Source organism: Schistocerca gregaria, chromosome 2, assembly GCF_023897955.1.
Source record: "Schistocerca gregaria isolate iqSchGreg1 chromosome 2, iqSchGreg1.2, whole genome shotgun sequence".
NCBI classification, from domain to species: domain Eukaryota; kingdom Metazoa; phylum Arthropoda; class Insecta; order Orthoptera; family Acrididae; genus Schistocerca; species Schistocerca gregaria.
In genome coordinates, this window is record NC_064921.1 from 376,384,756 (window position 1) to 376,397,259 (window position 12,504).

General features: G+C 35.9%; 2 protein-coding genes across 10 annotated transcripts in view; one reads left to right on the forward strand and one right to left on the reverse strand.

The window, feature by feature from the left end:
• LOC126320215 (heterogeneous nuclear ribonucleoprotein R) overlaps positions 1-12,504 on the forward strand; it is a 243,340-nt gene that overhangs the window by 123,067 nt on the left and 107,769 nt on the right. The gene's annotated exons all lie outside the window — the stretch shown is intronic.
• The window catches only part of LOC126320199 (uncharacterized), a 57,597-nt gene that overhangs the window by 9,934 nt on the left and 35,159 nt on the right, over positions 1-12,504 (reverse strand). Inside the window, exons 6-9 of the mRNA XM_049993761.1 lie at positions 10,660-10,825; positions 8,029-8,209; positions 7,762-7,879; positions 674-914 (exon numbers count right to left, since the gene is read on the reverse strand). Coding sequence (XP_049849718.1) covers positions 674-914; positions 7,762-7,879; positions 8,029-8,209; positions 10,660-10,825 — 706 coding nt within the window. The remainder of the gene's footprint in view (positions 1-673; positions 915-7,761; positions 7,880-8,028; positions 8,210-10,659; positions 10,826-12,504) is intronic.

The window sequence follows — 12,504 nt, forward strand, 5'->3', positions numbered from 1 at the left end:
ATTGCTAAATATTTGAAAGAAAGAAATGGGATCAACAGAAAAATCAAATAGTAGTGTACTGTTCCGAAGATATGTTAGTTATCCTTGTGAGATACATTAATTATCTGACAAGAAGTTACTAAAGACAGAAGAAATATGTCAGTAACAGTAGTGAAGCAAAAACAAATACTGCATGAAAAAACCAATGTCTAAAAAATAAGACCTACCTGACAGGGAGCTAATGACAAATAGATACACAACGTGTAGTGTTGGCTTCCATGGGTGTTGTCAGCGCTAATAAAATTTTTCAAGTTATCTGATCACATTGTCAATATGTAAAATTCTCCAATGTTGAGTCAGCAAATACTCTGAGAAAGGGAGTTTGCAACAGCGGCCAAAGATTGCCGAATTCTACATTTTGCAATGTGGTCCCATACCCACAAGAATTTTATTGACAGGTACAAGTGCTAGCCTTTGTTCTGCATAAATGATAAAAGTATCAGGGAGGGAAACAACTATGATGGCATGCAAAATAGTCAGTAGTAGTATTTAAAGAACTAAAGCTTTTCAGTATGACTTAACAAAAATGGTTACGAACAGCCACAAAAATAAAAAAAGGTGTCACACATATCTCATTTGGTCAGCCTAATATTTATATGACTTGTGCTAATAGGTTGAATATAAGAAAACATACCTGGTTGTTTAAGCCTTGCAAGGTCTTCCACTTTGTATTTTCTTGTGTTCAGCTGCGTTTTGTATGCAAATGGTGCAAAAAATGTTCTGTTTGTGAATTTGTTGCGTTCCCAGTATGTTCCAGCAGACCAGATACGGCTATCACCCATGACAAGAGCAAGTGTCTCTGCAATCATCTGGTCTTCTGTCAGCTCCTTATCTGCTACTCGCTTTCCTGAATATACTTCCTTAGGATCAGAAACCTAAATAAATGTAGAAAGTAGTCAACATTAGTTAATTACAGAAAACTGAAAGTAGTGCTTTTTACTTTTTGTTTTATAGCTTCGAGACAATAATTATGTAGAGCCCAAAAGTGTGTACTCATAAAAATAATACAATTTTTCTGTAGTATTCTAAATTAATTAATTAGTTATAGGCATTTTGGGAAGATGCAATCTCCAATATTTGCTAGTTTATAAGTGCCAAAATTCCACTTGTTCCAGCAGGACAGATAAATTTAGCACTGAAATATCAGACATAATTCAAGGAAGAATGTACTGCATAAGAGAGTGAAAGAGACACACTCTTGCACCCAGGGAATTGATTTATTAGTTTGCAATAAAAAGGTCTTTAAATTACAGAACAACAAGTTAATTACATATCTTAAGAACTTTGTATGGGTAAACAGAATGTCCATTACTGAGCTGCTTCCATCCCCACCATGCGATGTGTTTCTTTAAAGTAAATTATGTTCTTAAACATTACTGTGTTTTACCTTTTCTCTCTGTCTTTCATTTTCAGAAAACGATGTAAATTTTCAAATACAGCATCAACCACTATTCTGAAGTTGTTAAATTTTCTTGAAATGAAATCAAACTTTGACATTCATATCAAATATTTTCATGTTACACTATACTAAATCATGTTTTTGCTTCCCTATTCTAACTTGTCTTTTCTTATATATTATATTTACACTCATAAAAATCGTGTTGTGAGCTCACAGTTTTTGTATTAGTTCATGCTGTCTTTTTAAATTGCATGCCCAAATCTCTTATACTGTAAGAGAATTTCCTTACACATCACGTGCAAGATTTTGTCTCAACAGTGTGTTAACACTATTGTGGGTGTGAGTGACAACAGAATTTGTCTTCAGTCAATCTTTCTGAAGATTAAATTTTATTAACCAAAGATGAAAAGGTTACACTAACCCCAAGCAAGTGTTCAGAAACATTTAAATAACTGAAATACAGATTCCTATGTTGGAATGAGGAAGACAAGAGAAAGAAAGAACGAAGTGACAATGATCATTTGAATCTTTGGAGTCTACTAATTGCTGTATTTACCCCATTGTAAAACGAGTTTTTTCCCAAATTTTTCATTTGAAAGATAAACTGTCGTCTTCTATTTGCAGATTAAACTATTGCAGGTCAACATTGTTTTGTAGAGTATATAGGGTAGTCTTACATTTATAGAGGTTGTCTTGCATTTAGATTTAAAACTTTCACTATTGAGGCCACAGGCAGTATTAATGTGATGAATTTGGAAAGGACAGGGCTTGTTAAACAATACTCATGTTCCATCATGCTCAAGATTTCCTGATATGCCAAAGTGCTTGACACAGTATTGATGTTGCTCAAATAAGCACATGACATGGACTCGCACAGCACTAGTGCAAGAGATACGTGGGAAACTATAAACTAGCCACATTAACAGTCCATTGCTCTGATTAAAATTTGACAGTTTTGTGAAATGCAGGAGGAACTACTATTAAATTGTTGAACAAGTTTGCAACACACATTCTCATACACGTATGGGTACTGTATACAAACAATAACGCTGATTTTTAAGCAAAGGTGACCCTCAAAAATTTTGTCCTTAAAAAAAAGTTTGTTGATTCAGAACCCAGACTAGTGTTTTACATGATTATGAGAGATTACAATGAATTAAACTAAACAGATTGTGAAAAGAAATTCAGTCACTGTTCATGTATTGATACCAGCTTTACATCAGCTTTAGAGCATGGTGACATTCAATTAAAAGATGAAGGAAAATTAATCTCAAACGAAATCTCTAACAAAGGAAAGGAAACATATTAAACTGACTGCAATTGTTATTGTGAGAATAAATTACAATGGCAACACCCATCATGGAGATAGTACCAACAGCACCACTAGATTGTGGCATGAGCAGAAGTTCTAGAATGGGACTGAATCGTAACTGCGATTTTTTATTAAAGTATAATGTAGTGTTGTTACATATGACCTGCACACCAGAAGATATTGCAGTCTGCTTTTCACAGTTGCTCAAGCTCAGTACTATGGAAGGGTTAGAGGGGGGCAACAGTGACATCAGCTTGGCTGTGAGCTAGGATGCTGGTGGGGAGGGGGGCAAGCAGCAAATTTCATCGTGTTGCCAACCATGGGATCCTGTACCATGTACTTCGCTTTTTATGAACCTCTGCCGTATATATACTGCAGCCTACCTGAAACCATTTATAGTCGCAACTGAACTTCCTTTAAAACTGGACAAATATTAGACAGTTGTGTTCATTTATGCAGGAGATAGTAAAAGTCTTGATAGAGGCCAGTGGCGTACTTATATGTTTCTTGGTGCAATGTTGTTGTCACTGTGATGTATGAGAGGAATGAGTGGAGATGTGCTGAGATGTCTCAGCTGCCGATTCTACACAGCCAATGATAGAGCAGAGGGCACGCGATATGTTTGGAAACGAGACACTGAACATTCTTACATCACTACAGAAGCGAAATCCAATGTGTACTTAGAAGAAAACAGCTGTGATCTCAGGATCCACCATAACGGCAACCTCAGAAATAGCAATAGATTCTAAGATATAAATTTCACAGCTGTAGTACAGATGATGATGATGATTAAAAATAGTGATACCACAGACTATAGGGTTCGTAAGCAAAAAAGCTAGAAAAGAAAATGTTTTGAAAATTAATGCAAACTATTCCTTTTTGTTTATTTTACTGCTCCTAGTATTATAAAAATGTAGACAATCTATAAATGGCATAAGTTTAGAATAGGTATAATATTAACTTTTTGGCAGGTACTTTATGTCAATAAAAACAGTTTGTAATTTTGATTAATCAGAATATGTTTAAAAATATTTTTTTCTTGTGGAACATCTTAAAAAAAGGGGGAGGGGGAAATAGTCATCTTCTACTTGGGTAAACACAATAATTGCAATATTGTGTATATCACACAGAGATTGTGAAATTTACCTGTATGACAATTTAATTTAAATAATGGTCAGAATGGAAAGGGAAAAAGAGGGAGGTGGGGTTCCACAGGCAGTAATGGACAAACTGAGATAAAAGTGAAAAATAGGTTATGGAGAAGTGTTAGAAAGTAAGGAATTCAAAAGGCCAAAGTGAAAGAGAGACAACAAGATCAGAAGCAAAACAAATTTTCAATATTATTCAACTATTTTTGTCCAGCTGAAGAAATAAAATTTTTAGTTGATGCAAACGCTTGGGACACTGACAGATGTGCACATTTTGCATTTTTTGGTCATTCAGACTTGTAGATAATCACGACATATTTAGTTTCATGATCTAAAGAAGCCTTTCATGCATGTATGTTGACTAAAATAATATATCACATTTGCAATGTCATCATGGAGATGTGAAAACTCTTCTAGAGGAAAAATTTTAGAACTCCTGGGCAGTTAACGCAAAACAATTTGTCTTATAAATGGGAATTTTATTGCAGGTTGATGAGTTCCATCTACACATGCTCATGGGTGCTTTCAACTAAGAAAGCAAATGGTTTCAAAAACAGATGGCGCAATTGGCAGTGTCCTTAAAATGTTTAGAAGACTATCCTTTAATTTTTTTAATGTCACAATGAATTCTCAAAAACTCGTGTATTCTTTAACACCAGTGAGCTTAGTGAAACATATGGTGCTTTTTTTGGAATTTGTCCTTCTGTAATGCTATTTTCCTTTTAAATGCATCCCAGCAAAATCAGAAATATGCTGTTTCTCACACTGCAATGTCTTACTGTGGGCAGCGTGCAGTAAAGTCCATGTAAAATGTAAGGTCTGCAATCCATTCTGGAAGCTCTTAATTTTCATTCCTGCTTTCTTTTTACCTTCAGAAATTCAATAATTTAGCAGGAGTTAATTGAAAATTCATTCCCATGCATGCCCCTAAACTTAACCAATGTACTTTTCAGTACTACATGTAGTGTTCATAATCTTCGTTTAATTCCATCAAGAGCTTTTGCAACAGACAACATAATGCTGTGTATGACTTCCGAAAACTTTGTATTCGTACCACTAATTTTATCAAGTGCTCTGTGCCAGAAAACTTGGCACAAAGTCCTTCTTGATCAACAGAACAAAGAATCCTGTACAAATCACCTGTCGATTGCTGTAATGTTTTGCTCAAGCACCATCCACTAAAGTTTTAATTCTTTCTGAATGGTTTTGAAATGTCATTCCAGAGCAAGTCTATGGTACACGTTGATTATATGACTGCATAATAGGTTCTGAGAATTCTCAAACTTCTCTTCTCACGATAGATATCTAGATTGTTTCTTTTTGTGCAAACAGCCACTAGACCAGTGAACTTCATGTATAGCACAGACAAACAGTGATAAATGAATGGAACTGACTCCACAACTGTCATGCCATACTGCTAAATGAAATGTTGTGCTGTACCAAGTACTTCCAAGAATGACCAAGCAAAGCTAAGGTATACTCAGTAGTGCCCAGAAAGACTGAGCCTCGGTCTTCAAGTATGCAGCACATGTGCACCCACACAGATTTGCATACTGTGGCTCACCCTGATCTAGAGAAATAGAGTGACTTGCTCAGAGACAGTAAGGAGGTAAGAAACAGTGGAAATGTACAAGACCAGTTTGAGAAGTTTAAAGAATCACCACCAGACATCAGCTCTAATGCAACAAGGTTCCTGCATAAGAACCGAGTATCCTTTATGAATAAGCTCGTGATGTGTTAGTGCTCTGGGTAGAGATCTGCGGTGTGGATGTGTCTCTGGTGTTGTTCCTGTGTCATGATTTGTTACAATGGAGAAAAAACTGATATTTGGAGCAGTGATTAAATACTTTGTAAAGAAAGTTATAAAAGCAATGTAGATTCATGCCAATTTTCAGAACACACAGACAGACTCCACTCCTTCACATTCAACTGTTGCCAAACGGACAAATGAGTTTGAATTTGTTTGGGGCAGTTAAGATGATCACACGTGTAGTGGTCGACCAAGATGTGCCACTACCCCAGAAATTATTGCAAAAGTGCATAAAATGGTCATGGAGGATTGCTGACTGAAAGTGCAAAAAATTTATGAAGCTGTAGGGATGTCATCTGATTGGGCATATCACATTAGACAGTGGAAATGGATCTGAGAAAATTATCTGCTAGGTGGATGCCATAAATCGTAACACAGGATTAGAAACGAATAGAATGAAAACAACCAAACAATGTTTGATGCATTTTCATGGCAACCAACAAGATTTTTTTGAAGTGGTCTGTAACCACAGATGAAATTTGAGTGAACTGCTATAGGCGAGAGACAAAAAAGGTCAAAGCATTGGAATAATGTTGAATTGCCAGCAATCGATATCAGCCTGGAAGGTCTGGTGTAAGTCTTTTGAGATACAAAAGGATTATTCTGATAGGTCATCATCTTGTTGACACATCAGCTGATTTGACTCCATCAGGCTTTCACCTCTTCCCTGAGCTCAAAATTTTCCTTGGTGGGTGAAGATTCTCTTCAAACAAAGAACTGACAGCCAAAGTTGATGGGCATTTTGCTGGCCAGGATGGATCAAATTTTTGAGATGGGATCAAGGCATTGGAACATCGCTGAACCAAGTGCATTAGTGTACATCTACATCTACATCTACATCCATACTCCGCAAGCCACCTGACGGTGTGTGGCGGAGGGTACCCTGAGTACCTCTATCGGTTCTCCCTTCTATTCCAGTCTTGTACTGTTCGTGGAAAGAAGGATTGTCGGTATGCTTCTGTGTGGGCTCTAATCTCTCTGATTTTAACCTCATGGTCTCTTCGCGAGATATACGTAGGAGGGAGCAATATACTCCTTGACTCTTAGGTGAAGGTATGTTCTCGAAACTTTAACAAAAGCCCGTACCGAGCTACTGAGCATCTCTCCTGCAGAGTCTTCCACCGGAGTTTATCATCTCCGTAATGCTTTCGCGATTACTAAATGATCCTGTAACGAAGCGCGCTGCTCTCTGTTGGATCTTCTCTCTCTCTTCTATCAATCCTATCTGGTACGGATCCCACACTGTTGAGCAGTATTCAAGCAGTGGGCGAACAAGCGTACTGTAACCTACTTCCTTTGTTTTCGGATTGCATTTCCTTAGGATTCTTCCAATGGATCTCAGTCTGGCATCTGCTTTACCGACGATCAACTTTATATGATAATTCCATTTTAAATCACTCCTAATGCGTACTCCCAGATAATTTATGGAATTAACTGCTTCCAGTTGCTGACCTGCTATTTTGTAGCTAAATGATAAGGGATCTATCTTTCTGTGTATTTGCAACACATTACACTTGTCTACATTGAGATTCAATTGCCATGCCCTGCACCATGCGTCAATTCGCTGCAGATCCTCCTGCATTTCGGTGCAATTTTTCATTGTTGCAACTTCTCGATACACCACAGCATCATCTGCAAAATGCTTCAGTGAACTTCCTATGTCATCCACCAGGCATTTATGTATTCTGTGAATAGCAACGGTCCTATGACACTCCCCTGCAGCACACCTGAAATCACTTTTACTTCGGAAGACTTCTCTCCATTCAGAATTTCATGCTCCGTTCTGTTATCTAGGAACTCCTCAATCCAATCACACAATTGGTCTGATAGTCCGTATGCTCTTACTTTGTTCATTAAACGACTGTGGGGAACTGTGTCAAACGCCTTGTGCACAGGGAAACTACACTGAAAAATTAAGTTTCATTGAGATACTTCATTTCTTTCCATTCCCTTCCAAAAACTTTTCAAACTTCCCTTATATAAGAGCTATGTCAGTTTGGAAAAATTTTGTATGATGAAATATCTTTTCAAATGTAATCTTCAAATAACTAACCTGCAGAAAAGCACTAATGAAATTTGCCAAACGGACAGCCATTTTAGCTTCATTAACAAACTGCTCCTCTGCTCCGCTAGCAAAATCCCCAGGTAACGTCAATTGTTGTTTTGTATATCTATAAAAGATACAATCACACAGGCATTACTATTATTGATCATAATTATGTAATTTAATGCACTTCATCTAATTGGCAGAACAATGTAAAGAGAAAACACAAATTCAAATATATTGTAAGTATTTAAATGTAGTTTTATGCCTTATTACCGTGAACAAGTTTTTGGATTGACACCATGTATGAAACGAAGTGCCTCATCAATGTTCATCTTGTTAGTATGTATTGCAGCCGGTCCAGTGGAAAAATTACGGTATTCATAAAAACGCTCTAAGTACATCTCACGTATATTAGGGTCTGCACGTTCCCACTGCACAGGCATCTTATGGACCCCTACAATATAAAACATGATACAGAAACCAAAAATATTTGCATTTCTGAAGTTCACTTAAGCTTCGACTAAGGAAAGAATAGAGCATCGTTAATTATCGTTTAAAAACACTAGGTGGGTTATAAAGTAAGAACAGAAACAAAGAAATGTCAACTCATGGGCATAAATAATAGTAAATGAGTGTTTCAGAATCTGGAATCCATAAATAGTAACCCACTGGGCAAAATACTGCTAGACTGAGAAAGTTTTGTCTGTGTCAACCGGTGCAACGCCCCATGCTTTACATGTCAGCAGATGAGCCAAACTGTAACTTATAGCAGTCTGATACTTACAGAAATACCATGAAATATACAAAAGAATACATGAGTGCCAAACACCCTCAAAACAGAACTTCATGCTTTGCATGCATTTCAAGTTTTTGAAAAACATTGTGACAAACAAGTGGATTGTTTCCATTGGTTGTTTTTCCATCCATAAAAATTACCTTTTTTTTCTTTTTTTTTTGCAAAGTTTTATCTTCCAATACATTTACCAAGTCACACACAGTACTTCCTTAAAATTCTTGAAATCGTATTTAGACTTATTTTTCACTTTTATTTATTATTCAGGTTCCTATTTCAAGAGTTTTGATCCATTTGTAAAATTAATTTTCAATAGGGCACCGTTAATTAAAAGTTACAGATAACTGAAGTTAGCACAATAGTTCACTACAAACAAAAACCCATGAGTGATCTAAACCATTTGAAAATTAAGCATTTGCACTTTTCTGTAAAGTATTTTAAATTAATTATCTTCAGAACAATTAAAACTGAAACTCAGCACCAGTACCATTTTCCACTGCAGATTTTGTTAAAATCTGCTAGATTCTGGACACTAACTACTTATGCTATCTTAAATTTTCTGTTAAGTTTAACATACAGCATTAATTGATTAACTCACTAATTAACAATATCATGTAATTAATTTTGTTTTGGAATATGGCACCTATTCAATTAAATGTGGGGATTCACAATACAGAAGAAAAATAGGGTCAATGTACTTTTATAAATTTGTAACCAGCATCATCTTCTGTAATGCAGAATTCCATCTGTAGTTGTAGATCTTCAAAAACAGTGGATTCCAACCTCGAAAAATTTAAAGCATTGTGTACCTATCAAAATATCAATTTGTTCTTACACCTGTCTATAAGTAGTTGAGCATCAGCCAAAAGTCAGTCTGCAGTTTGAAAGTGAATAGTTAACACGTATCTTGGAGGTGCTCTCTGTGTTTCGCTCAAACCATAATTACATAGATTCTGCTGCACATGAAAATACACAATATGTTCACAGCAAAATTCAAGAACTTTAAAGTGAAAAAGCATTTGCTCTGATTACAGTACCTCTAATTAATGAACACTGTGATTGAACTGTGTTGCACTTGTCAGGAGGATGTAATGTTATTGAAACTAGCTATTGTTGGGCTCAGTAAATCAATTCATGGATTCATTTAAATGAACCATCAAAGAGTAATTATATTTTATAAACTGAAAAAGGACTGTGCTAAATGTGAACTGTGTCATTTTGTAGATAAATGTGAACTGTCTATTTTCTGACCCATTGATAACTTTATCACTGAGATTGCACAAACTGATCTGTGTACTCGCTCTAAATATTTTTTGTAGTGTAAAAACTGATCATTGTAGTAAATCAGTGAACTCCACAGGGAATAAAGTACACATTAATGTCAACTAAATTGTTGGTGTCAAGTACATTTTTGAACGCCACCAGTACATACTGATGGGAAGGTGACCAAGAGGAGCTGTTACCAAGCTGAAGCTATGAATTACAAGTCAGTAATGTCACAATGTCATTATCAGGAGAAACAAAATTGGCATTCTAGGGAATGGAGCGTGCACATCCCTTAATCGGACAGATAGGTTAGAAAATTTAAAAAGGGAAATGGATTGGTTAAAGTTAGATACAGTGGAAATTAATGAAGTTCGGTGGCAGGAGGAACAAGGCTTATGGTCAGGTGAATCCAGGGTTATAAGTACAAAATCAAATATGGGTAATGCAGGAACAGGTTTAATAATGAATATGCAGATGTCCAGTTCCACATTTAGAAGTACTTAAAGAAAGAGAGCCTAAACTCTGCCAAGGTACTGATTATGCTCCACACTCTTTGTACCTGGTAGTCTGGGCAGTGAGGATGCTTTTACAGTTATGATCCATTCAATGCCCTCTGTGACTACAGTTAAATACAATAAAGCAGACCAGTATATTACCTAAAAACACTTACACTCTATGGCATTTTAACACCAGTTTCATTTGTGAAAGATAAGCCTGTCTCACAAGAATACAAAGTAGTTGGAATTTGATAATACAAGAGTGAGAATGCTGTTTCACTAAATTCTTACTTCATATGAATATATTTATAGTTACACTGTGAAACAAACAAATTACGAAATACTTACATCCAATCTTGAGGCAATCAAATTCATTACTGTACTGTTCATCAGAGGCACGCTCCACGATTTCACCTAAATATGGTCGACGTACAACATTGGGCAAGCGAAATCCTGGTCGGCATCTGCATTGATAGCCCCCACGCCTGAAGCCCCATCCATGAATTGGTTCACACTGGGGGGGGAAAAATGAAATTAATGGAATGTAACAAAAAATTACTCTGAAACACAGCAAAACAATGAAAATGAAAAATTAGTAACATTTAATATTTTAATAAATATAGGAATGTAGTAATGCGAGCTTTTGCAATACAACTGGTTTCTATCATATTTCCATTGTTGTAAATATACACTACATTTGTGTTGAATCTACATTACAGACATGACAGTTTCTTGTTTCTGTATACTTTCAAGTACTTGGTGGGGGGAAAAAAGCATGTCACAGACATTAATGAAAAATCACTTACAACATTTAGATATATTTGAAAATCCATGCAAAACCTATTTAATAATAAATAATATAATTTTATTGACCTCATTACACCTGCTACTGTAGACAATGATTTGCAACTGGAGGTGGGTGGCTGAAATCTTTTTTGTTAAATTATGGAATGATTGGGTACTGTCACCAAATGTATTTGAAGAAGCATTGGCTGAATGTGTACACAAATATGATATCATTCACCTTTTGAAATTCTCTCTTGAAGGTGCCAACAAACATTGGTATTCCAATCTTTAGAATGTGTGTGTGTGTGTGTGTGTGTGTGTGTGTGTGTGTGTGTGTGAGAGAGAGAGAGAGAGAGAGAGAGAGAGAGAGAGAGAGAGATTTCTCCAATCAGTGTCTTATGGTCTGCCCTTACATTATCATTTATCTGTTGCAACAACACACACTATTTAAAATAAATAAATAAAATCCAATACAAAAAAACTTGCTGCAAAAATGTATTCCTAAAGTTGCAATATGGCTTAAATGAGATTACCATATCGCTTTTGAACATACAGAAATCCATTACTGTACGAACCAGTGTATATATTATTTACATGACCAATGTGTAGTTTTGTGGTATCATTGCATATAGTATAGTACCATAATCATGACAATTATCATTATTTTATAGACTTTATAATATTTCACTCTCAAATGTGTTACGTTTTATCTTTTAAGGGCACAACAGTGTAATTTAGCATTTCTATTATTTAGCTTGCTTGCAGCATGAGTAAATGTGAAACCAGACTATCAGTATATTTAATAAATCAAAGTACACTCGGTGTATCACCTCATTATCTCAATCAGCTCCAGTATCTTTTTGTTCAGCAGCAAAATAAAAAATGTCTCATGCAAAAGATGTTTAGCTACTAGTTGTCATTAACCAGCATCATTGTCTTCCGTGTACATTTACAATGTAGGAAATGATAGGTTGCTACTTACCGTGAAGATGACACCTTAAGTTTGCAGGCAGTAACAATTAAGACACTTACACAAAGCTTTCGGTCACAGCCTTCACCAGAAAATGCGAAACACTCACCAGTGGTATTCTGGTCCGAGCTGCTGGAGTTGGCGGTCATGTGTGTGTGAGGTGTGCTTGCTTGTGTGTATGAACAGTGTATGTTTCTCTTTTGCTTGATGAAGGCTGTGACTGAAAGCTTTGTGTAAGTCTCTTTTAATTGTGCCTGTCTGCAACTTAAAAGTGTCGTCTTTATGCTAAGTAGCAATCTATCTTTTTCTACATTGTTGATATTCCTACCTGGAGCTTCCATTGTTTGATTTTCTTGTACATTTGTTCATTATAGAGATATGAACAGCAATATGCCTTTTTTTAAATAGCTCCCTGCATTTTAATTTTTTTTTTATTT